Source organism: Aotus nancymaae, unplaced genomic scaffold, assembly GCF_030222135.1.
Source record: "Aotus nancymaae isolate 86718 unplaced genomic scaffold, 86718_ANA_hifiasm-v0.15.2.pri h1tg000020l, whole genome shotgun sequence".
Classification (NCBI taxonomy): domain Eukaryota; kingdom Metazoa; phylum Chordata; class Mammalia; order Primates; family Aotidae; genus Aotus; species Aotus nancymaae.
The window spans coordinates 69,615,231-69,641,351 of NW_026988432.1; the positions used below are offsets into that span (position 1 = coordinate 69,615,231).

The window sequence follows — 26,121 nt, forward strand, 5'->3', positions numbered from 1 at the left end:
GCACTTAGGGCTGCTCCCAGCAAAGCACAGCTACAGAAGACACCCACTGTGTGGTCAGCAAGAGGGAAGCTCCGTTCTTTCAAGGCTAAGTGCTTTTCTTTTTTGTTTTTTCTTTTTCTTTTTTCTTTTTTTTTTTTTGAGACAGAGGAGTCTTGATTGCCTAGGCTGGAGTACAATGATGCGATCGGCTCACTGCAACCTCCACCTCCCAGGTTCAAGCAATTCTCCTGCCTCAGGCTCCCAAGCAGCTGGGATTACAGGTGCCCACCAACACGCCCGGCTCATTTTTGTATTTTTAGTAGAGACGAGGGTTTCACCATGTTGGTCAGGCTGGTCAAAAACTCCTGAACTCGTGATCTGCCCACCTCGGCCTCCCAAAGAGCTAGGATTACAGGCGTGAGCCACCACGCCTGGCCAGCTAAGTGCTTTTCAATGAGAAGGCATACAGGAAGAGCCTGGTACCAATGATGATGGAGAGAGGCCTGATACGCACATTTTAAACAGAGTCTCCCTGCAGCCTTCAACTGCAGGTATACAACCTAAGTCTAAAAGCTTAGGTGACAAATCATAAGAGTTTTATTGATGTGTATACTTGAGGATAACTTAAGTTACAAATGTTTCTGCTTAAAATAAAGTGTCTCAATTGCAATTTAAAAAAAATTATCAGTCGGATATGGTGGCTCATGCCTGTAATCCCCGCATTTTGGGAGGCCAAGGCAGGTGGATCACTTGTGGTCAGGAATTCAAGACCAGCCTGGCTGAGATGGTGAAACAGGGGAACAACCAGAAACAAGCAAAAACCAGCACATGATCAATTTGATACTGTTTTTTAAGTCCCTCCTAACAAGGAGCCCTAAAGAGAAAACCTATGTTTAGCCCACTAAAATCAAACACAGGGAAACATGCTGAAGCAGGAAAGAAGCCCAATTCAATATCTGAATAAGTTGCATGAATCAGAACAAAAAATAAAATCACTGCATGATGAATACACCGAAGAACTCTAACATTACAATTGTTCACACAAGTGTGTATGTCTGGGGGGGGCGCCACTCTATGAGGATAGTCATGGGACTCATTTCAAATTTCCTTAAAATAACAAAAATATATTTTAATATCCCTCTTCAATTTTCCACAGCAAGACCTATCTTCCCAGTCAGTGTAAATGTATTATTTACATCATAATCTAAATGTCTAACCGCAAGGGAACTTATGTAAAAGAATGGTATATCCAAAGCCACTGTCAAAGCAATTAAAAATTGTATTTATAATAAGAAAATGTTTACAATGTACTGCTAAGTAAGAGCTACAAATGAGTATGTGAACGGTTCTAATTTTCAATTTAAAATGTTTATTTTTAAAAACTCCAAAGAATATAAACCCAAATTATGATTTATTTTTAAATAAGTTTGTTCCTTATACTTTTCTATGTTTTGTAAGTTTTCTACAGTGCGTACATACTACTCTTGTAACTTGGGGAAGGAAAAAACCAAACTACACCAATAACTATTTTAAGTAATACTTACAAAGGCCATGTAGTAAGATGAAAAGGAAATATATATGGATATTATATATACATATATAATTACAATTATTTTAAAGAAAAATTGTGCATAAGAAAAACAGGTTGGTGGGCAATACATCAAAATTAATGGTGCCTATGTTTGAAGGATGAATAATTACCCATTATTTTTCCTTTTACTACTCTACACCTTTAAATTCTTCTTTAAAGAATGTGTATCATGTAAATAGGAAAAAATTACTATATTTATCAACAATGACCCCAAGCCCTCCTTTTCACTACATCCTGCCTGCTAACACAAACCAAAAAATACACATGCACACAAACCCATAAGTACTTACATGGGCTTACATCTCTGTATCTGTTTCGATTTCTGTTTTCTGGAAACTTGGCCACTCTATGAGGATAGTCATGGGACTCATTTCGAATTTCCTTAAAATAACAAAAATATATTTTAATATCCCTCTTCAATTTTCCACAGCAAAACATATCTTCCCAGCCAGTGTAAAATAACATTAAGGACTTACGATACGTCAAGTACTATGCAGAGCACATTGCCTACATCACCTCATTTAATCCTCACAATACTAACGGAAACAATTTTCTTCCCCATTTTATCTGTGAGGGATGAAAGGCTTTCAGAAGTTAAAAAATCCAAAGGTCCCACAGCCCCCAAGATTGAACCAAGGTCCTTCATATGCCAGTCTGTGCTCTAGATCTGTTTATTTACTGCTAATTAGGCTCTATTCAACACCTACAAGCAAGCATCAAACACTTTATGAAGCAGAATCAATGCAAGGGAGGTATCTATGATCAGTCATATCATATTCAAATTTTGACTAAAACTCATAGCATCTACCTAAATTTTGGAGTTATACCTTTAAAAAATTTATTTCGGCCGGGCGCGGTGGCTCAAGCCTGTAATCCTAGCACTTTGGGAGGCCGAGGCGGGTGGATCACGAGGTCAAGAGATCGAGACCATCCTGGTCAATATGGTGAAACCCCGTCTCTACTAAAAATACAAAAAAATAGCTGGGCACGGTGGCACGTGCCTGTAATCCCAGCTACTCAGGAGGCTGAGGCAGGAGAATTGCCTGAACCCAGGAGGCAGAGTTTGCGGTGAGCCGAGCTCGCGGCATTGCACTCCAGCCTGGGTAACAAGAGCGAAACTCCATCTCAAAAAACAAAAAACAAAAAACAAAAACAAAAAAAAATTTATTTCATCATCTTCATGCTACTTAATTGTTACTTCATTTTGAACTCAGAAATATCCTCAAATATTATTCTATCAGGTTTGTCATTACTTCTCCTTCAAAAAAAATTACTTCTAGAGCCATAAATGTTCAGTAACTGGCTGGGCAAGGTGGCTCACACCTGTAATCCCAACACTTTGGGAGGCCGAGGTAGGCGGATCACCTGAGGTCAGGAGTTCAAGACCAGCCTGGTCAACGTTGTGAAACCCCAGCTCTATTAAAAATACAAAAATTAGGCCGGGCGTGATGGCTTATGCCTTTAATCCCAGCACTTTGGTAGGCTGAGACAGGTGGATCACAAGGTCAAGAGTTCAAGACCAGCCTGGCCAAGATGGTGAAACCCCATCTCTACTAAAAATACAAAAATTAGCCAGGCGTGGTGGCAGGCACCTGTGATCCCAGCTACTTGGGAGGCTGAGGCAGAGAATTGCTTGAATCTGGGAGGCAGAGGTTGCAGTTAGTCGAAATTGAACCACTGCACTCCAGCCTGGGTGACAGAGCAAGACTCCGTTTCAAAAAAAACAAAAACAAAAACAAAACACAAAAATGATCCAGGTGTAGTGGCAAGCGCCTATAATTCCTGCTACTTGGGAAGCTGAGTCATGAGAATCGCTTAAACCCAGGAGGCAGAGGTTGCAGTGAGCTGAGACACCCAGCAGGCCTGAGGCTCATCCTAGGTGCTTTCAGGTTTTCTGCATTTCAGTGTGGAAGACATTCTGTAAGGCTATGTCCACACTAAGCTCTCACTACTGATGTATCCATTATGGCCAGGTTTGATCTCCCAGGAAACAGTGTTCCAAGAATTCAAGTAAAGACAGAAGTGTTAGAAAAAACTAACAAATGAAAATCATGCTTTAACAGTAAAAAGTAAATTGTGCTTTTGCTCACACTATCACATGTAAGAAAAAGTATTTTAAAAGTTAGGTGCCATTTTGTTTTTTGTTTTTATAGAGACAGGGTGTCACTTTTTGCCCAGGCTGGTCTCAAACACCTGGGCTCAAGTGATCTGCCTGCCTCTGCCTCCCAAAGTGCTGGGATTACAAGTATGAGCCACCGCGGCCAGCTGAGTATCCAAAGTTTTTATTTATGGAACACGATGCACACATTTTTAATATGAAGCTCCTCCACTTTTCTGAAAGTGAATGAACTGGTAAGAGTCCTTTTGCAAGACCTAAGACAGTGTAGAAGATAAATTTAATTTTATCCTGTCCAACTGGAAAGTTAATTGACTTAATACCATTTATTGGTTTCTGCATTTATCAGTAACAACTGCTCTATAATAAACCAAGTTTCGGCACACACAAGGATCTGTTTCTAGACCCTCATTCTACTTCACAGAAGCATTTGCTTGCCCTTGAGACAGTATCAAATTTTAGTTACTACATCTTTGTAATTTATCAATATACCTATAAGGCAAGTTGTCCCCTATTTATTCTCCCCAATTGCACTGTAGTTCATGGTATTTCAATTAATTTTGTAGTTTTCTTCATAAAGCTATGCTAAAGGTTAGCATAAATGTATCATAAAGGTTTGTTCTCAGAAACAATAGGCTTTGCTGCTACTGCAAATGGGATTTTTAAAAAAAATCTATTGGCCATTACTAGTGTATAGGAAAGATACTGATTTGCGGGGAGGTGAGGCGAGGCTTAAAACCACAGGCAGAGAAGGTAGGACTCCCTTCCCTTCTTCCACTTCTGTGATGCACACACACCCATTTTCCAAACTTAAGGCCATCTGTCAGGTGCAGATTCCTATTTTTAGCCTAGAGAAACACACTTCTTTGTGTGCACTATACAAAAGAGGGTAGGGTCCCTAGCATAGTGGTAGGGAGCTTTAAAATTTACAAAACACAATATAACAGCCAAGTTCTTGGGGTTAAGAAATACATTCATAACATAAATACATTTTATTTTCTCAGCTAATAAGAAGATCTCTTGCAGTGAGTCCATTCTTTCAAATCTCCAATATTAATCATTTGTTCTACTTACTTTATAAAAAAATTTCAGTGAACTTAGAAGAACCAATACTTCAAAAAGCAGCTCCCAGAGGTTCATATTAGCTGTTTATTTTAATATCCTTTCTTTCTTTTTTTTTTTTTTGAGGCAGAGTCTCACTCTGTTGCCCAGGCTGGAGTGCAGCAGCACAATCTTGGCTTACCGCAACCTCCACCTCCCAGGTTCAAGAGATTCTCCTGCCTCAGCCTCCCAGGTAGCTGGAATTACTGGCATGCACCACCATGCCAGGCTAATTTCTATATTTCTAGTAGGGACGGGATTTCACTATGTTGGCCAGGCTGGTCTCAAACTCCTGACCTTAAGTGATCTGCCCACCTCAGCTTCCCAAAGTGCTGGGATTATAGGTGTGAGCCACAGCACCCAGCCCCAATCAATATCCTTTCTTTCTTTCTGAAGGTATCTGCTTTTGTTTTCTGACCACAGTAAGCCCAACTGAAAATCTATTTTCTCGAGCCTCTATGGTCCTGTGACAGTCTGGCCAATGGGAATAAGCAGAAACCACTGGGTTGGGCTGCAGGAAAATGTTGACAAAGAGGACTGGTTCCAGGTACCTTTGCCCTTCCAACTGCTGCCTGCCTGGAACACAGGTTTTGCTGTAGGGGGTTAGGGGTGGGAATAGGCAGGAGCGGTTAGGGGTGGGAATAGGCAGGAGCCATCCTGTGAGAACAAGGTAAAATGCACATTCAGAGGAAAGCTAAGCAGAAATATCAGCATTGGGTCCTGAGTGGCATCAAGGAGCCACAGTAACAGCCCCTCTCCAGAATTCATATCATATAAGAAACATAAACTCCTATTTGTTAAATCAGCTACTGATTAATTTTCTTTCCCAAGTAGCTAAACCACATCTCTAATATACACAGCATAACCAAATCTCAACAACGACTAGATCTGACATTGATGAGGCATTTTCAGGAATACTCAAGACACAAAAATAAAAAATTTTGGCTGGGCACGGTGGCTCACACCTGTAATCCCAGCATTGGGAGGCCGAGGCAGGTGGATGATCATGAGGTCAGGAGATCGAGAACATCCTGGCCAACATGGTGAAACCACATCTCTACTAAAAATATAAAAATTAGCCGGGTGTGGTTGTGCACGCCTGTAGTTCCAGCTGCTCGGGAGGCTAAGCAGGAGGATTGCTTGAACCCAGGAGGTGGAGGTTGCAGTGAGCTGAGATCGCATCACTGCACTCCAGCCTGGTGACAGAGTGACACTTTATCTCAAAAAAATAAATAAAATAAATAATTTTATAAGCACATTGCATAAGCAATAAAATATATGGTGTCTGTCTAAATGGCATTGGGAAAGCAGACAGTTGAGCTATTCACTAGGTCTATCACATAAGGCCAAGTCAGTTCTACTTATGTTCTGGTGCTAAAACTTTCCCCTTTTATCGCAGATAAATTCCATGAACATTAGCCATAAATACTACATCAAGAATGTTTCCCTCTGGGCAGATGTTTGAGAGATCTACTTTGGGGGGCCCAAGTGGAAGGATCACTTAGGGCTAGGAGTTTGAGGTCAGCCTGGGCAACACAGTGAAACCCCAGCTTTACAAAAAGTTTCTTAATTAGCCAGGCATGGCAATGTGCACGTGTAATCCCAGCTGCTTGGGAGGCAGAAGCAGAATTGCTCGAACCCAGGAGTTCAAGATCGCAGTGAGCCAGAATCCTGCCACTGTACTCCAGCCTGAGCAACAGAGTGAGGCCCTATCTAAAACAAAAAAAAGAATGTTTCCCATCAGCAGTGAAACCTGTTAATCCAAGGTCTCTCAGCCTCAGCACTACTGACATTTTAGGCTAGCTATTTTCAGTGGGAGGGTAGGGGGGCTGTCATGTGTATTGCAGGATGTTTAGCAGCAGCATCCCTGGCCTCTACTCATTAGATATCAGCGGCACCCCTCCCTGTATCTGTAACAACCAAAAATCTCTCCAGACATTGCCAAATGTCCTTCGCCAGCAAAATCCAGCACAAACGTATCCCCGAGCAACACACAGTTGAGAATCACTGTTCTTATTTAATACCAAAGCACACCTTTAATCAAAACTACACCTAAATGGCAAGGATCTTTGCTTTAAAGTATAATTTAACCAAAAATTTTAAATCTTATTCTTTGTAATATGATTTTTGCTTAAAAAGAGCAAGGAATAATTGAGTCACTAGATATTTCTTAGTGGCAATGATCCAAAATGGAGGCAACTCATAGCACAAAGATCTCTTTTACAGTTATTTATAATGTTGAAAGGCTTTAAATAAACTAAACGTCTAATGACAAAAGGCTGGTTGAATAAATCAGGGTACATCCAATTGAATATTATGTAGCTTTTTTTTTTTCTTGAGACAGAGTCTCGCTCTGTTGCCCAGGCTAGAGTGCAGTGGCGCAATCTCGGCTCACTACAACCTCTGCCTCCCAGGTTCAAGCGATTCTCCTGCCTCAGCCTCCTGAGTAGCTGGGATTACAGGCAGACACCACCACACTTGGCTAATTTTTGTATTTTTAGTAGAGATGGGGTTTCACCATGTTGGTCAGGCTGGTCTCCAACTCCTGACCTCATGATCCGCCCACCTTGGCCACCCAAAGTGCTGGGATTACAGGCGTGAGCCACCACGCCTGGCCCATGCAGCGATTTTAATAACAGGCCCTCATACCAAATTGCTAGTAGCATTAACTCACAATCTCTTGGAAGGATAATATATGACATAAACAAAGGAATAACAAATCAGTAAATGGAACTGAGCTATTATTAATACATGTTATTTGGTAGCAAAAAATCCACTTAGCTCCTTAACTGTATTTGAAATTTATACACACATGTTCATTGCCTACATTAAGACCATGCACCACATCTTTTTCCAAAGTAGTCTAATTTTCAGAACATTATGAAATGGTCCATTCTCATCAATGGCCTTATAGCTTATCTCCAGGCCCAAAGACTTTAAATTCTGAACATACCTACTCTCAATGTGTTTACTTTCTCCTCCTACTTTGCCTCCTAATATTTTCATATAATATTTAATCCCTCTTGAATTTTGATATATATATGCACATACATACATATGCATATATATGCACATATATATATATTGCTTGAAATAAGGAACTAAACTGACTGTACTATAGAAGTAATTTTGTTGGGTTCAAATAATGCTGAATTGAAATGTAAGAGTAAGATTTTTTTATTCATCCAGCTACTCTTCATTTCATAAGGAGTAACTGTGCCTACACAGTACTATTTAAATTGATGAATTCTCAAAAGTCTCAGGACTTCTGCTTAAGAAATTCCAAAAGTATACTTCACATAAAGTCATCACCATACTTCTTCACTGCAACAAGCCATTTGTAAAAGTCACAGAATTCAGAAGGTCATCTTTAAGCAGACATTCATGGAATTCTCAAAGTAACTTGGTGTTACAGGATGGTCTTTAAAGAAGCTGAGGCCAGGCGCTGTGAGTCATGCCTGTAATCCCAATACTTCAGGAGGCTGAGGCGGGAGAATCACTTGAGACCAGTCTGGGCAACACAGAGAGACTCCCATCTCTACTTAAAAATTAGCAAGGGATGGTGGTGCACCATCTGTGGTCCCAGCTACTTGGGAGACTGAGGTGGGAGGATCACTTGAGCCCAGAAGGCCAAAGCTGCAGTAAGCCATGATCATGCCACTGTACACCAGCCTGGGCAACACAGCAAGATTCTGTCTTTAAAAAAAAAAAAAAGTGTGGGAGCAAGACAAAAGAAAGAAAAAAGGAGAAGGAAAGAGGTGAAAGGAGGGAAGAGGGGGAAGGAAATAAGCAGGGAAGAGGAGGGGGGAGGGAAGGAAAAGGAGGAGGGAGGGAGGAGGAGGGAGAAGGGAGGAGGTGGGAGGAGGAAGAAGAAACTGGTCCAGGAAGGTATGCCTTATGAGTGTTTTATTCCCTCACTAGAAGGTACAAGATTTCAAACAAGCAATGCTCAGTATTAAAGCTAAACATGTCTACCATATGACGCAGCAATTACACTCCTGGGTATTTCTAAGAAAAAAAGAATGCATAAGTCCATGAAGAAAAACACATTTATATTTATGCATAATACCAGAACCAGAAGAAAAACTCCAAATGTGCATGAACATGGATAAACTGTAGAAGAATCACACAATGTAATATTACAGGGCAGGGCACGGTGGCTGGCTCACATCTGTTAACCCAGCTACTCTGGAGGCTGTGGTGAGATGATCGCTTGAGCCCAGGAGGCAGAGGCTGCAATGAGCCAAAACTATGCCACCGCACTACGGGCCAGGCAACAAAGATCCCGTCTCAAAACAACAACAACAACAACAACAACAACAAAAACATCAGAGCAATCTAGAAGGGCCTTCAGGATGAAATCATGTCATGTGGAAAAAAAAAAAAAAGACTAAGCCTACTGTTCCATGCAGCAACAAGGATAAATTTCACAGACATACTGTGGGAAAAAAGCAGCCAGACACAAAAGAGAACACACTTGAAATTTCCATTGATGTGAACAAGCAGCAAAATTATTCAATGGTGACAGAAGTCAGAATAGTGGTTACCTCTAGGAAAGGGAATGAGGCGGCCTTCTTAGGTAGTAGACGTGACTAATTTTGGGATATGTTTATATTTTGATTTGGGTGGTGATTACAGAGATATGTACATTGTAAGGATTCACTGAGCTCTATGCTTTTAATTTGTGCATTTTATCTATCATATATATAACATATGCCCAACATATGCCTCAAATAACTAAAGGTTAATGGCTGGGTGTGGTGGCCCACGCCTTAATCCTAGCACTTTGGGAAGCTGAGGTGAGCAGACTGCCCGAGCTCAGGAGTTCAAGACCAGCCTGGGCAACGTGGTGAAACCCCATCTCTACTAAAATATAAAGTTAGCTGGGCATCATGACACGTGCCTGTAGTCCCAGCTACTCAGGAAGCTGAGGCACAAGAATCACTTGAACCCAGGAGGTAGAGGTTGCAGTGAATTGAGATTACGCCACTGCATTCCAGCCCCATCCCACCCCCCAAAAAATCAAAAAACAAAAAACTAAAGGTTAAAATGATGTAGCCACTTTAGAATAGCAAGTGCTAAACAAAGAGTTAACATATGAACTAGCTATTCTACTCCAAGGCACATACCCAAGAAAAACAAACACATACGTTCACACAAAAACTTGTACACATATGCTCATAGTAGCGCTATTAATAATAGCTAAAAGTAAAACAATCACTTGTCCATCATCTGGTAAACAGATAAACAAAATATGGTATATATCTATAAAATGGAATCTTACTAACTTAAAAGAAGAAATGAAGTAATGAGCATACAACACAGATGAAACTTTAAAATATTGTGCTAAGTTAAAGAAACCAGACACAAAAGACTACACATGGTATGAGTCCATTCATGGAAAATGGCCAGAAGAGGCAAATCTGGAGATGGAAAGTAGGTAAGTGGTTGTCTGAGGTTGGGATGGAGGGGAGAATGGGACATAACTATATGTACCCAATCTCTCCTTGCGGTTTTGAATATATTCTGAAATTAAGATTTAGTTGCACAACTATGAATACACTAAAAACCACTAAACTGTATCCTTTAGGTATGTGAAATATATCTCAACAAAATTGAAAAAAATTAAGAACTCAAAATTGATGTGTTGTTCAATCAATGAAATGCCTAACAATGAAGTACTTATTTTCAACCTAACATACTGGCATGGACAAGAAAATAATAAGAATTATGTGACCAGGTGTGGTGGCTCATACCTGTGATCCCAACACTCTGGGAGGCCAAGGTGGGAGGATTGCTTGAGCCCAGGAGTCTGAGACCAGTCTGGCCAACATGGTGAAACTCCCACCTCTACAAAAAATACAAAAACTAGCCAGGCGTGGTGGTATACATCTGTAATCCTAGCTACTTGGGAGGCTGGGGTAAGAGGATCACCTGAGCCTGGAAGGTTAAGGCTGCAGTGAGCTGTGATCACTCCACTGCATTCTAACCTGGGTGACAGAGTGAGACCCTGTCTTAAAAAAAAAAAAAAAAAAGAAAGAAAAAAGTAAAGGTTCCAAATAACTGATATTTTTTAAAGTACAAAATACTCACATTTTCATAGAACTATTTCTGAAACTCATTACATTTGTCTCCGAAAACAAAAATATATAAAATATCGTTTAACCTTTTCATCACACATTAATTTAAGCCTCAGGGGACTGTTCAAGCAAATACAGTTCTTTATCTCTATGAGGCCACTGAGTGCTTTGAGTTTTTATGTGTGACTTGCTTGGAAAGAAACGAGTATCTTTATCATTTTTTTTTCTTTGTTTTCCTGGAAGCCCACTGAATTTCTGATACCTTCACCCCTCACCTTTTTTTTTTTAATCTGTGTGAGACTGTCTACAATTTCTTTACCTTTTAATAAATTAATATATATTCGCTGTTAGAACTTAGGACTCTATTGATAAGCCAAAAGGAAAATTAGTCAAGTCTACTACCACAAAAACATGGTGAAACCACCTATCTACAAAGAAAAAAAAAATTTTTTAAATAGCAAAGTGTGGTGGTGTGCCTGCAGTCCCAGCTACTTGCAAGGCAAAGGTGGGAGGATCACTTGAGCCCAGGAAGTCAAGGCTGCAGTAAGCAGTGACCCTGTCTCAAAAAATGAATAAATAATAAAATGAAATAAAAATAGAACTCCTGAATCAAGAGCATATTTTACCAATATTTCTTAAGAAAGACTGAAAGTGAGGTTTTGCCTCACACTCAACAGTAACTGTACTTTTTTTTGGTCTTCAGATGCTGTCAAGATTTTTCTGTACTGCTTACTCTTTCAGATGTACCTTAAAACTTTCTTTAGGCTGACTTAAAAAAAAAAATACGTTAAAGATATGTGCCAACTCTTCGTTGGAACTGGGTTAGTTTCTCCATCTGAGTCTTCCTGGTCACTCAATAGAGTTTCACTTCAGTCTCCTCTGTTCCCTTTCAGGAACTCCTACCACAAACGGGGAAGTGCTCTCTCCTAACGCTCATTTCTCACACCTTTTTCCTGAGTTCTGAGAGATTTTTCTCAAGCCACCTCAGTATTCTGGACTACCTGCTCTGCTAGTTTGTACTAAATTTTCTATTTTAACAATTGTGTGTTGTAACTTTAAAAACTCTTTACTATTCTCAGTTTCTATTTTCTTTTCTCCACCTGCTCTTGCATTTGGAAACCTGAATTACAGCTTTCTCAATCTCATACTATTTTGCATGCTCCCAGTGATCTTGGGGTGAATTTTTCATGTCTAACAATGTATGTTTGGTCATCTTTACAGAAAGTGAATGCATATATCAGTTCTTTACCCACAACTGTGTGGGTACTTACACTGTTCACTATCAAAATTCCTTAAGTCTCAAATATGTGGGAACAACCCTTTTCTAGTGTCAAGCAATTAATCACACAGGCTTGTTATTACCACTGTGCTTTGGTCACTTCAATGATAAATTAGAACACAACAACAACAACAAAAGCTTCTAGTGCGTGTGATTAAAAGACTTTAATAGTTCTGGGAAATTATACCCATTTGTCATAGTTTTTTCTTTTTTATTTTTTGAGACAGGGTCTCACTCTGTCGCCCAGACTGGAGTGCAGTGGCATGATCTCAGCTCACTACAGCCTCCGCCTCCTGGGTTCAAGCGAATTCTCCTGCCTCAGCCTCCCGACCGGCTGGGATTACAAGCGTGCACCACCACACCTGCCTAATTTTTACATTTTTAGTAGAGAAAGGGTTTCTCCATACTGGCCAGACTAGTCTTGAACTCCTGACCTCAAGTGATCTGCCTGCCTCAGTCTCCCAAAGTGCTGGGATTACAGGCATGAGCCATCATCTTCATTTGTCATAGTTTTCTATCGCCTTTCTTGCTGTCAATTTTTACTGTTATTTGTACAATTATGCCCAATAACTTTTCCTTTCTTTTTTATTTATTTATTTTATTTTTATTTTTTTTGAGACCAAGTTTCGCTCTTGTTACTCAGGCTGGAGTGCAGTGGTGAGATCTCTGCTCACTGCAACCTCTGCCTCCTGGGTTCAGGCAATTCTCCTGCCTCAGCCTCCTGAGTAGCTGGGATTACAAGCATGCACCACCATGCCCTTTTTTTTTGTATTTTTAGTAGAGACAGGGTTTCACCATGTTGACCAGGATGGTCTCGATCTCTTGACCTCGTGATCCACCCGCCTCGGCCTCCCAAAGCGTTGGGATTACAGGCGTGAGCCACCGCGCCCGGCCCTTCCTTTCTTTTTTTTTTTTTTTTTTTTTTTGGTGCTTAAAAATCATTCTTTATAGCACTGCAATAAAATCCAAAAATAAATGTTAGTTCATGTCGTTTATTAACTCAGTTACTTGTCTTCTGGTTTGTTGAAGCAGTAAGTCAGACAACATTTGCCACAATAATGTCTGTCAAAGTGGCTTGCCATAAACACTCCAGCACCACATTCATCAGAAGGGCACTCTCGACGAAGGCGACTGATTTTGCCATTCTCATCCACCTTATAGTATTTCAGGACAGCCAGCTTAACCTTCTTTCTCTTGTGCTTATTCTTCTTGGGAGTGGTGTAAGACTTCTTCTTCCTTTTCTTAGCACCACCACGAAGTCTCAACACAAGATGAAGAGTAGACTCCTTCTGAATGTTGTAGTCAGACAAAGTACGTCCATCTTCCAGTTGCTTGCCAGCAAAGATCAGTCTTTGCTGATCAGGAGGAATTCCTTCCTTATCCTGGATCTTGGCCTTTACATTTTCTATCGTATCCAAGGGTTCAACCTCGAGGGTGATGGTCTTCCCCGTAAGGGTTTTCACGAAAATCTGCATTTTGGTGGCGGCCCCACCTGAGGCTCAGATGGCGGATAGAAAAGGCTCCTTTCTTTTTTAAAAAAGCAAACTTCAAATTTTTCCCTGAGACATCTAAGGAGCCACTCTAATAAGTGCCATGGAAAAAGTATGTTCATATTTAAAGGAGACACAGGAGGAGGATTTATTTGTGCCTGGGGGAGTGAAAGGCACAGTGTATGAATGGGCCTGAAGCTTGGGCAGGAGTGTGTCATATCAACAAGCAGGGAAAGGAGGGCCATAGGTAAAACAGCTGTGCAAGCCAGGCACGGTGGCTCACACCTGTAATCTCAGCACTTTGGGAGGCCGAGGCAGGTGGATCATGAGCTCAGGAGTTCAAGACCAGCCTGGCCAACATGGTGAAACTCCGTCTCTACTAAAAATACAAAAATTAACTGGGCATGGTGGTGTGTGCCTGTAATCCCAGCTATTCGGGAGAACTGCTTGAACCTGGGAGGCGGAGGTTGCAGTGAGCCAAGATCATGCCACTGCACTCCAGCCTGGGCTACAGAGTGAGATTCTGTCTCTAAAAAAAAAACAGCTGTGCAGACACAAGATGTGAAGGAAGCACGTTTAAAAAAAAATGAAGGAAGGGGCCAGGCGCAGTGGCTCACGCCTGTAATCTCAGCACTTTAGGAGGCCAAGGTGGCAGATCACTTGAGGTCAAGAGTTCCAGACCAGCCTGGTCAACATGGCAAAACCTCGTCGCTACTAAAAATACAAAAATAATTACCCAGGCATGGTGGTATGTGCCTATAATCCCATCTATTGGGGAGGCTGAGGCAGGAGAATCGCTTGAACCTGAGAGGCGCAGGTTGCAGTGAGCCCAGACTGCACAACTGCACTCCAGCCTGCTCGATGAAGAGAGACGTGTCTCAAAAAAAAAGAAAGAAAGAAGGAATAATAGGTGTTACAACTACAAGCAACACAAGACTTGTGTACAAGGGAAGGAAATGCCAAGAAATGAAGGTTAATAAGTGGAGAAAGAACAGATTATGTAGACAATTGTTCATGCTTAATTCACTCAATTCACATATAGGAATTCTGTAAATTAGAAAGATAGTATTGTAAATGGGGTAAGAAATGGATAACGGATTATTTAAAAAATGGTATATTTTATTTTTAAAAATACTAACTAGTTAAGAATAAGACAAGAATGTCTATTTCACTACTATTATTCAACACAATCTACATGTTCTAGCCAGAGCAATTAGGCAAAGGAAAAAAATAAGTATCTAAATTGGAAAAAAAAAAAGATGTTAAACTATCTCCACTCAAAATGATATCTTATATAGAACACCGTAAAGAATTCACAAGAAATTGTTAGAGCTAATAAACAAATCCAGCAAAGTTGCAAGATACAAAATCAACACACACAGTACTTCTGTATACTAGCAATCAACAATACAAAAGAAATAATTAATAAGGCAATCCTGTAATCCTAGCACTTTGGGAGGCCAAGGTGGCCAGATCGCTTTGAGCTCAGGAATTCAAAACCAGCCTGGGCAACATTGGGAAACCTCATTTTCTTGAAAAAAAAAAAAAAAAAAAAAAAAAAAAATTATATATATATATATGGCCAAGTATGGTAGCTTGTGCCTGTGGTCCCAACTACTTGGGAGGGTGAGGTGGAAGAATGGCCTGAGCCTGGGAAGCAGAGGTTGCAGTAAGCCAAGATCACACCACTATACTCCAGCCTGGGCAACAGAGTGAGACCCTGTCTCAAAATAATAATAAACAATAAATAATAAAGCAATCCTATTTTAAATAGTATTGAAAAGAATAAAATAGTGGTGAATAAACTTAACCAAGGAGACAAAAGGCTTACACATTGAAAATTATAAACATTGCTAAAAGAAATTAAAGACAAGCTAAATAAAGACAGCCCATGTTCATGGAGTTTAAGACTTCACACTGTTAAGAGGGTTAATACTAACCTGGCGTGGTGGCTCACGCCTGTAATCCCCGCACTTTGGGAGGCTGAGGTGGGTAGATTATTTGAGGTCAGGAGTTCAAGACCAGTCTGACCAACATGGAGAAACCCCTGTCTCTACTAAAAATACAAAATTAGCCAGGTGTGGTGGCGCGTGCCTGTAATCCCAGCTATTCGGGAGGCTAAGGCAGCAGAATCGTTTGAACCCAGAGGGCAGAGGTTGCGGCGAGCCGAGATCAAGCCATTGGACTCCAGCCTGGGCAACAAGAACAAAACTCTGTCTCAAAAACAAAGGGTAATACTCTCCAAAGCAATATGCCAGTTCAATGTGATCTCAATCAAAATCCCAATGACAATCTGCAGAAGTGGAAAAAGCCATCCTAAAATTTTACATGGAATTTCAATTTTAAGGAACCTTGAATAGCCAATCTTGAAAAGTAGTAACAAAGTTAGAAGACTTGGCCGGGTGCAGTGGCTCATGCCTGTAATCCTAGCACTTTGGGAGGCCGAGGTGGGTGAATCACCTGAGGTCAGGAGTTCAAGACCAGCCTGGCCATCATGGTGAAACCCCATCTTTTTTTTTTTTAAAAAAAAAAGAAGACTCACACTTCCTGATTTCCCAATTTCAAAGCTTACTACACAGCTGCAGTAATCAAAATAGCACTGTAATGGCATAAAAAACATCTAGTTCAGTGGGAACAGAATACAGTCCAGAAAAATTCTCTATTCTACAGTAAACTTATTTTCAATAAGGGGGCCAAGAGTATTTAATTGGAAAAGAACAGATTTTTTCCAACAAGTGATGCTAAGAAAATTGGACATCCACAAGCAAAAGAATGAAAATGGACCCCTACTTTATCCTATATACCAAAATTAACTAAAAATTAACCAACAGACCTAAATGTAAGAGCTAAAACTATAAAATTCTTAGAAGAAAACATAGAGATTGAAAATCTTCATGTATTTGGATTTCATAATGGTTTCTAAAATATGACACCAAAAAGCACAGGCAACGAAAGAAAAACAGATAAGTGGCTTTATCAAAAGTAAAAACGTTTATACACCAAATGACTGTATCAAGCATGTAAAAAGAAAATTGATAGGAGAAAACATCTGCAAATCATATACCTGACAAGAAATTAATCTGGAATATATATTAAAAATTCCTACAATTCAACACAAAAATTGGGCAAAGGATATGAATACGCATTTCTCCAAAGGAGATACACAAACGGCCAAAATACATATGAAAAAAGTGTTCAACATCTTTAGTCATTGGGGAAGTGCATATCTAAACCACAATGAGATACCACTTCATACCTACTAGTGTAATTATAGTCAAAAAAAAAAAATGGAAAATAACAAATGTTAAGTGGAGAAATCAGAATCCTCACACATTGCTAGTGGGAATGTAAAATGGTGCAGCTGCCATGGAAAATAGTTTGATAGTTCCTCAAAAAACTAAACCTGGAATTACTGTAGCATATTATCCAGCAATTCCACTTCTAGGTCTATAGCTTTAAAAAAAAATTGAAAAGCAGGCCAGCCACGGTGGGTCATGCATGTAATCCCAGCACTTTGGGAGGCCAAGGCGGGTGGATCATCTGAGGTCAGGAGTTCAAGACCACCCTGACCAACATGGAGAAACCCCCATCTCTACTAAAAATATAAAATTAGCTGGGCGTAGTGGCACATGCCTGTAATCCCAACTACTTGGGAGGCTGACGCAGGAGAATTGCTTGAACCTGGGAAGCAGAGTTTGTGGTGAGCTGAGATAGTGCCACTGCACTCCAGCCTGGGTAACAAGAACAAAACTCCATTTCAAAAAAATTAATAAATTGAAAGCAGGGACTCAAACAGATACTTGTATATCAATGTTCATTGCAGTATTTTTCATAATAGCCAAAAAGTGGAAAAAATTAAAGGCCTATCAACACATGAATAAACAAAATGTCTATATTCAGATGGTGGCATACTAATCTGCAAGATAAAGGTATGCGGTTTTGACACATGCCCTAACATGAATCAATCATTAAAACAGGGATCCCCAGCAGGTGGGCTGCACAGCTGGAGGTGACCAGAGGTGGGTGAATGAGCATTACCGCCTGAGCTCCCCCTCCTGTCAGATCAGGAGCAGCATTAGATTCTCACAGGAACCCACACCCTACTGTGAACCGCACATGTGAGGGAAGCAAGATCCTATGAGAATCTAATGCCTGATGATCTAAGGTAGAACAGCTTCATCCTGAAACCATTCTCCCACCACCCCCCAACCCTCAGGTGATCTGGCCACCTTGGCCTCCCAAAGTGTTGGGATTACAGTCATGAGCCACCACGTCTAGCCCCTGATTTATGTTTTAACAAACGAAGCTATAAAACAAAGGTTCACATTCTGAATTTTAAAGTCTTTTGGGCATGGTGGCTCTCGCCTATAATACCAGCACTCTGGGAGGCTGAAGCAGGAGGATCACTTGAGGTCAGGAGTTCGAGACCAGAATGGTCAACATGGCGAAACCCCATCTCTACTAAAAATACAAAAATTAGCTGTACGCAGTGGTATGCATCTGTAATCCCAGCTACTAGGGAGGTTGAGATAGGAGAATCACTTGAACTCAGGAGGCAGAGAATGTGGTGAGCCGAGAACGTGCCACTGCACTCCAGCCTGGGTGACAGACCAAGACTCTGTCTCAAATAAATAAATAAATAAATTTTTAATTTAATTTTATTTATATTTTTGAGACAAGGTCTTGCCTTGTCACTGAGGCTGGAATGCAGTGGCATGATCACGACTCACTCCAGCTTTGACTTCAGGGGCTCAAGAGATCCCCCCACCTCAGCCTCCCAAGTAGCTGGGACTGCAGGTGCACCGCCACGCCTGCCTATTTTTTATTTCTATTTGCTGTGTTACTTAGATTGGTCTCAAATTCCTGGTTTCAAGCAATCGGCCTGCTTCGGCCTTCCAAAGTGCTGGTATTACAGGCGTGAGCCATGGCGTCTGGCCTTGAAGTTTTTATTTTAAAAATCTATATTACTGTAACTTAATTTCCATCATTATCAGGGTGAAACAGTTAACAATATTTTATTAAATAATGTCAAATAATATTTTTAGTATTTCATACATAGCTTTGTTCTACATATGGCATACAGAAAACATTACATTGTTGCACCATATTCTCCCTTTAACTATTACGATGTAGTAGCAAACAAGAACTTAGGAAACTGGAAAAGAATAATCTTCTATTAATTTTATAATTTTATAAGGTAGGACCTTAAGATAATCCCAAATTAAAAAAGAGGTCCTATTTATGGGATAACATACCTAAGTTTCTTTCTTTATACTTTAGATCTCTAAGTGAATCCTAAATTATATGATGGAAAGTGTTCACTTTCTGTTGTTAGTCAGATGTTTGTGCATATATTCTCTATAAAGATGCTGAGAAAAGAACACAGTGAAGTATGAAGTATCTTGCATACTTTGAAACACCATTACTTTAGGATAGTAACCTTTCACTTAACTTATAGCCTTTAATATGCCTGATACTGGTTGGGGAGAGAAGATCCCTGGTGGAAAGTTCTTTTCTTCATCACATTTTTTTTTTTTTTTTTTTGAGAAGCTCTCTTTGAGGAAGAGTTTGGAGAATAAAATAGCTCACTGTCACTGAACCCTACTGTGTATCAGGCATGTGCTATGTGCTTTTATGTGTGTTATCTAAGAGGTGGTTACAAATGAGAAAACAGACTCAACTTCCAACATTATACAGCAGTTAGGTAGCATTTCCAGATAGGAATCCAGTACTTAACTTTAGCACCTATATATTTTTAATTTACATTTATATATATATGTATATACAAATGCTCATATGCATATATAGATTACATGGGCATGGCAAATATTAAACCGTACAAAAGGGTATAGAGTGAAAAAGTCCCCTTCTCTTTTCCCTCCATCCTTTACCTTAGGTGATAACTGTAACCAGTGTCTTGTATATTTTCTGAGAGATACTCTTCTCCATGTATAAGCCAGCCTGCCTTCCTCCATCCCACCCTCGCAAACAAATATTAGCATACTGTTTTGCACTTTGCTTTTTCACTTAGTATATACTAAAAATACTTCTATACAGATTATAAGTTCTTTTTAACAACTGAGGGCTGAGTGCGTTGGCTCACACCTGTAATCCCAGCATTTTGGGAGGCCAAGGCAAGTGGATCATCTGAGGTGAGGAGTTCAAGACCAGCCTGGTCAATGTGGTAAAACTCGCTCTCTGCTAAATATACAAAAATTAGCCAGGTGTGGTCACAGGACCTATAATCCCAGCTATTTGGGAGGCTGAGACAGGAGAATCACTTGACCCTGGGAGGCAGAGGCTGCAGTGAGCCGAGACTGCACCATTGTGCTCCAGCCTGGGCAACAAGAGTGAAACTTTATCTCAAAAAAAAAAAAAAAAAAAAAATGAACAGTATTCATTACTTAGCCAGTTATCTATAATGCACATATAGGTTATTTCTAGGTTTTACCTATTATAAATAATGCTGCTATGAATAACCTTTCAAAAAAGTTATATCAATGTATATATACTGTCACTAATCATGTAAGAAAGTGCCTGAGCTTCACCTACCCTATTAACAAACATTTTGCTCTTTGTCTGATAGATGAAAAATGGTCTTGTTATAGTTATAATTTGCAATTCTGTTATTATTGTGAAGGTAAACAGTTTTTCTTGTTTTTAAAAGCCATTTGTATTTCCATTCTCTTTTTGGTATGTAGGAGCTCTTTACACATTAAGGAAGTTCAGTTTTTGTCATATATTGCAAATACTTAAAAATTTAAGTTATTTTTTGACCTATAAAGGTTTTCATGTCAAAAATTTGAATTTTTATAAAATCAAACTTAAACCTTTTTTCTCTAGGTTTCTGTGACATGGCATAAAATCATTCTGTTGATTACAAAAAAGTTTTCTCCATTGTCTTCTTTTTTTTTTTTTCTTTTTTTTTTTTTTGAGACGGAGTTTCGCTCTTGTTACCCAGGCTGGAGTGCAATGGCGCGATCTCGGCTCACCGCAACCTCCGCCTCCTGGGTTCAGGCAATTCTCCTGCCTCAGCCTCCCGAGTAGCTGGGACCACAGGCATGCACCACCATGCTTGGCTAATTTTTTATATGTTTAGTAGAGACGGGGTTTCACCATGTTGACCAGGATGGTCTCGATCTCTTGACCTCGTGATCCACCCGCCTCGGCCTCCCAAAGTGCTGGGATTATAGGTGTGAGCCACTGCGCCCGGCCTCCATTGTATTCTTATATAATTTTATGGTTTCATTTCTTTAATGTTTAGATTATTGCCCAACCAGGACTTTATCGTAGTATAAAGAATGAGGTAGGTTGGGTGCAGTGGCTCATGCCTGTAATCCTAGTACTCTGGGAGGCCAAGGTGGGCAGATCACTTGAAGTCAGGAGTTCGAGACCAGCCTGGCCAACATGGAGAAACCCCATCTCTATTAAACATACAAAAATTAACCATGTGTGGTGGTGCACACCTGTAATCCCAGCTACTCGGGAGGCTGGGGCAAGAGAATAGCTTGAACTCAGGAGGCAGAAGTTGCAGTGAGCAGAAATTGCACCATAGCATTCTAGCAGCCTGGACAACAGAGCAAGACTCTCTCTCAAAAAAAAAAACCATAAATCAGAACAGAAGCAGTTCCCACTATTACAAAGTTACTCCAACTTTCCAGGGCTATCCTGGCATAACAGGTCCTTTACTGAGACTAGAGGGGTACAAACTCTAGGAATCCTGTAGCCTTACCTTGAACCACAGGAAGAATTCCTTCAAGTACTATAAGGAAACCATAAAGAGGAACTGATAGCTTTCAGAGTATGAAACTGTACAAATACAGCGAAAGAAGAAATAAAATAATTCAGTATCAGATTTTCCTTAGGGGAATGACAGAAGTTTGAGAAAAGTTTATAAATATTTGATCAGTGACATGAACCAAATGAAACTGATAGAGAACAAGGGGCATATTAAATCAGAAGTACTGCATTTAAAAAGTTATTTATTGCATTCCCTTCCTCCATTCCTTTTGTTTGAAAAGAAAAAAAAAAAATCACACATAAATCTACCGCCACATTGAAAAAGAAATCCATAGATAAAAGTATCTAACCTTGAATCAGTTTCTTTGTTTTGAGACAATGTTGGGATTACAGGAGTGAGCCACCAGCCTGGCCCCTGAAATCAGTTTACTGACCACAACTTTTTATCCTGGGGATCACCAGGTAGGCCTATGAACCTACTAAAACCACATGGTAAGTTTGGGGGATTGTATTTGTGTGGACATTTCTCTCATAAACGAGTTTCATCTGAAAGGTGTCTCAAGGGGTCTATGATCTTTTTAAAAGCAAGGATTTCACTGTTAAGTCAAAACAACTTCCTGAACCATTAGTACTACTGTGACATATAAAGAACATTAAATAGGCACTACATTTAAATACATTAAAAAAGGCATTACATTCATTTTCAAAAGCTATTTCAGACAATGGCACTGCAAGACAATGTTATTTCAACTAAGAATATAACAGGCTGGACTCAGTGACTCATGCCTGTAATCCCAGCACTTTGGGAGGCCGAGGTGGGTGGATCACCTAAGGTTGGTCAGGAGTTCGAGACTGGCTTGGCCAACATGGCAAAACCCCGTATCTATTAAAAATACAAAAATTAGCCGGGCGTAGTGGCACGCGCCTGTAGTCCCAGCTACTTGGGAGGCTGAGGCAGGAGAATCACTTGAACCTGGGAGGCGAGGCTGCACTGAGCCAAGATCACGCCACTGCACTCCAGCCTGGGTGACACAGTGATACTCCATCTCGAGGAAAAAAAAAAGAATATAACAGAAGTTTAGTTTTCTTCTTCTCAGGAGAATCAGCACTTACATTCTTTAAAGTTAGCCTGTGGAACTGTATCTCTTCCTCAGTTATCAGTTGCTATGTCTTAAATTTTATATGGTAAACTGATTTAGGATTTAGTATATGGCTAATCACTATTATCCAAAGTAAGGAGGGTATTTTTAAAAGTTCCAGTTTATTAGTTGGTTTAAATATCCTCTGACTCTTAACAGCTTTCCATTAAGAAAAAACTACCTTAACGGGGCATTAAGTGGAACTACAACACAGTTAATAAATAGAGTAGAGAATCTAGATGAGGATTTCCAAGAGAAACAAATCATACATAACGTTTATTCGAGAAAGTGAAGAGCACACTTATGTTAATTTTAATTTCGCTTACCCAGACCTTATCTGTCCATCTCTCTGGTTTACCCAGATTATTTTAAGGACCAAAGGAAAGAAAGCGAGAAAAGAGTGGGCAGATAAGAAGAAAAAGATGACGCAGCTAAAAGAACAGCAGAAGACTGAGAGAGCTGTAATGGTTCTCCAACTGCGAATGAGGAATTCTCTGCATAGTAACGATTTGGAAAAAGTAAATAAGGGCTTTTAAGATTCTTTTTGGCCAAGTACTGTGGTTCCCTAGTACTATGAGAAGGCGGGATGGGAGGATCACTTTAGCCCAGGAGTTCAAGACCAGCCTGGGCAACATGGTGAAAACCCGTCTCTACAAAAGATAAAAAATTGGCCAAGCAGCTGGGCATGATGGCTAATGCCTGTAATCCCAGCACACTTTAGGAGGCCGACGTGGGTAGATCACGAGGTCAGAAGTTCAAGACCAGCCTGGCAAACATGGTGAAACCCCGTCTCTACAAAAACTACAAAAATTAGTCGGGCGTAGTGGCACACGCCTGTAATCCTCAGGAGGCTGAGGCAGGACAGTTGCTTGAACCTGGGAGGTGGAGGTTGCAGTGAGCCAAGATCGAGCCTCTGCACTCCAACCTGGGTGACAGAGTGAGACCCTTCCTCAAAAAAAAAAAAAAAGATTCTGATTAAAATAAAAAAATCAAACAAGAAGCAACTAGAAGAGCTAGGGGACAAATGCAACTATCTGGATTTCTGTGATTATAGATAATAGTAATCTATAAAACACATGGCAAAGGCAAAACAATATGATTTCTAGGTATACATTCCCCATTGGGGCACCCTTCCAAAGGCTACTTTCCCTTCCAGCAGTGGTCTTTACCTTTTGAGGGGTCACAGACAGATCCACTAAGAAACTGATATAAGCTATGGAATCACCTAGAAACGAAATACCTGGGAACACACATACATAATATTTGGCATAGTTTCAGGAGATTTGCAAACAAGTCTGATTGATCTCTGAATCCCAGATACTGTTTTAAAGGCCTCAAGTCTCAAAATGACCCTACCTATTATAACACATCCACTCCCTCCTAGCCATCAAAATTAAGATGATTCCTTCTGTGCCACTGATCTCAAATAGATCATAAAAAGAAAGCAATGTAGGCAGTCACATGGATAAATTTGGGTAGTGCTGAAATGAGAATCAGAAATACTAGATTTGGGTCCCAGTTGTGTCACAAACAGATATTGTAACATTAGGTAAGTCACAACACTATTGGCCCAGTGTTTCCTCGGCTATAAATTAGGGGTTTGGAATAAACTCAGGTGTTAACATTTTAAAAGGGAGCAGTTTTCCTGTATTTAGTGAACATTTACTGAGCATCTAACATGTTTCAGGTCCCATAAGTAGATGGTGGGAAAACAAAGGAAAAAGACCACCCTCAAGGAGATACACAGACAAGTAGACAGTTACCAAACAATGTGGTTCATATTCTAATAAAAGAATATAGAGAACAAAGAAATGAGAGAAGGAGGAGCATATAACTTTGCCCAAGGAGACTAGAGTCTAGTCTTGAAGATGTTTCCCAAATAGATACAGTAGGCATGGAATATATCTAACATGTGAAGCCTCCAAATTGTGAGAGAGCAGCCGATCTTCAAGGGAATTCAAAGAGTTTGTGTAACCATGTAAAAATACTGAGATTAGACAGCAGGCAGGAGAATGCGTAACTAGTAGGCAAGGAAAGTGTTTTAGAATAAGAGAGTTTGATTCACCTGCCTAACTGGCTGCCCCACTGTAAGTATGAGAAGAACACCATGCATTTGATATCTGACTTTTAAAAATTAGCTGACTCACAAATGGTAAAAACTGTTCTCTAACAATAGTTGAACTATGAATTTCTAATAAAGAAAAAAAATTGACCAGGCGCAGTGGCTCATGCCTGTAATCCTAAAACGGTGGGAGGCTGAGGTAGACAGATTGCTTCAACTCAAGAGTTCAAGAACAGCCTGGGCAAGATGGTAAAATCCTGTCTCTACAAAAAATACAAAAAAAATTAGCCAGGCCCAGCTAATTGGGTGGCTGAGGCAGGAGGATGTCTTTAGCACAAGAGGTTGAGACTGTAGTGAGCTGAGATTGCACCACTGCACTCCAGATTGGGTGACAAAGTGAGACCCAGTCTTGAAAGGAAAAGAAAGAAAGAGAGAGAGAGAGAGAGGAGAGAGAGAGAGAGAGAGAAGAAGAGAAGAGAAGAGAAGAGAAGAGAAGAGAAGAGAAGAGAAGAGAAGAGAAGAGAAGAGAAAAAAAGAAAAATGTGTAGCCAGGCATGGTGGCTCATGCCTGTAATCCCAGCACTTTGGGAGGCGGAGGCGGATGGTCAAGAGTTCGAGACCAGCCTGGCCAACATGGTGAAACCCCATCTCTACTAAAAACACAAAAATTAGCAAGGCATGCTGGTGGGTGCCTGTAATCCCAGCTACTCGGGAGGCTGAGGCAAGAGAATTGCTTGAAGCCGGGAGGCAGAGGTTGCAGTGAGCCAAGATCGCACCACTGCACTCCAGCCTGGGTCACAGATCAAGACTCTATCTTAAAAATAAATACATTAAAAAGGAAAAAATGATCAGTCAGGAGTTCCATTGTTTATAAATCCTGATTCATCAACCAAATTCCAAGAGGCTCACCTGAGCCCAGGAGTTAGAGGTTACAGTAAGCTATGACTGCACCACTGTACTCCAGACTTGGCAAGAGATCCCATCTTTAAAAAAGAAAGCAATTTAAAAATAAATAAACAAAATTCCTTCTGAACCATCACTTCTTAGAAACATCCCATAACATGGCTTTTGTGATTCTCCAGTTTTACTCTTTTCTTCAGCAGACTCACAGATGCCATTCCTTCTTTCTGCCTTTCTCAAAGCCCAGCCTGATGAAGACAGTAATCAGCAGTGATGAAAGGAAAAGGCAAGAAGCGATCACCAACGCTGCTCAGAAAATCAGAATTAACCTCATACAATCAGACCAAATTAAACTTGTCCAACTGTACCCTTCATTGTGTGGTTCCTGTTTTAGAGACAAGATCTCACTCTGTCACCTAGTCTGTAGCACAATGGCACGATTCTGGCTCACTGCAGCCCTAACCTCCTAACCTCAAGTGATCTTCCCACCTCAGCCTCCTAAAGCGCTGGGATTACAGGGATGAGCCACTGCCTGGCCAGCATTCTTTCACAATCAATTCTTCCACTTTTGCGCTCTTGGTCCCATTGACTCTTGCTTTCCAAGAAGATTTCTGGCTCCAACAATCATCCCTTCTATTTCAACC

At 40.4% G+C, this 26,121-nt stretch overlaps 2 protein-coding genes across 6 annotated transcripts in view; both read right to left on the reverse strand.

Annotated features, from left to right (window-relative positions):
• The window catches only part of PTPN2 (protein tyrosine phosphatase non-receptor type 2), a 116,920-nt gene that overhangs the window by 85,646 nt on the left and 5,153 nt on the right, over positions 1-26,121 (reverse strand). For all 5 annotated transcript variants that reach the window (XM_012472519.2, XM_064379451.1, XM_012472518.2 and 2 more), the window contains exon 2: positions 1,861-1,951. In XM_012472519.2, the coding sequence (XP_012327942.1) occupies positions 1,861-1,951 (91 nt within the window). The remainder of the gene's footprint in view (positions 1-1,860; positions 1,952-26,121) is intronic.
• Positions 13,123-13,660, reverse strand: LOC135276044 (ubiquitin-ribosomal protein eS31 fusion protein-like). The gene has a single exon (XM_064379003.1). The coding sequence runs from the start codon at positions 13,619-13,621 to the stop codon at positions 13,151-13,153; it is 471 nt and encodes a 156-aa protein (XP_064235073.1). The 5' UTR covers positions 13,622-13,660; the 3' UTR covers positions 13,123-13,150.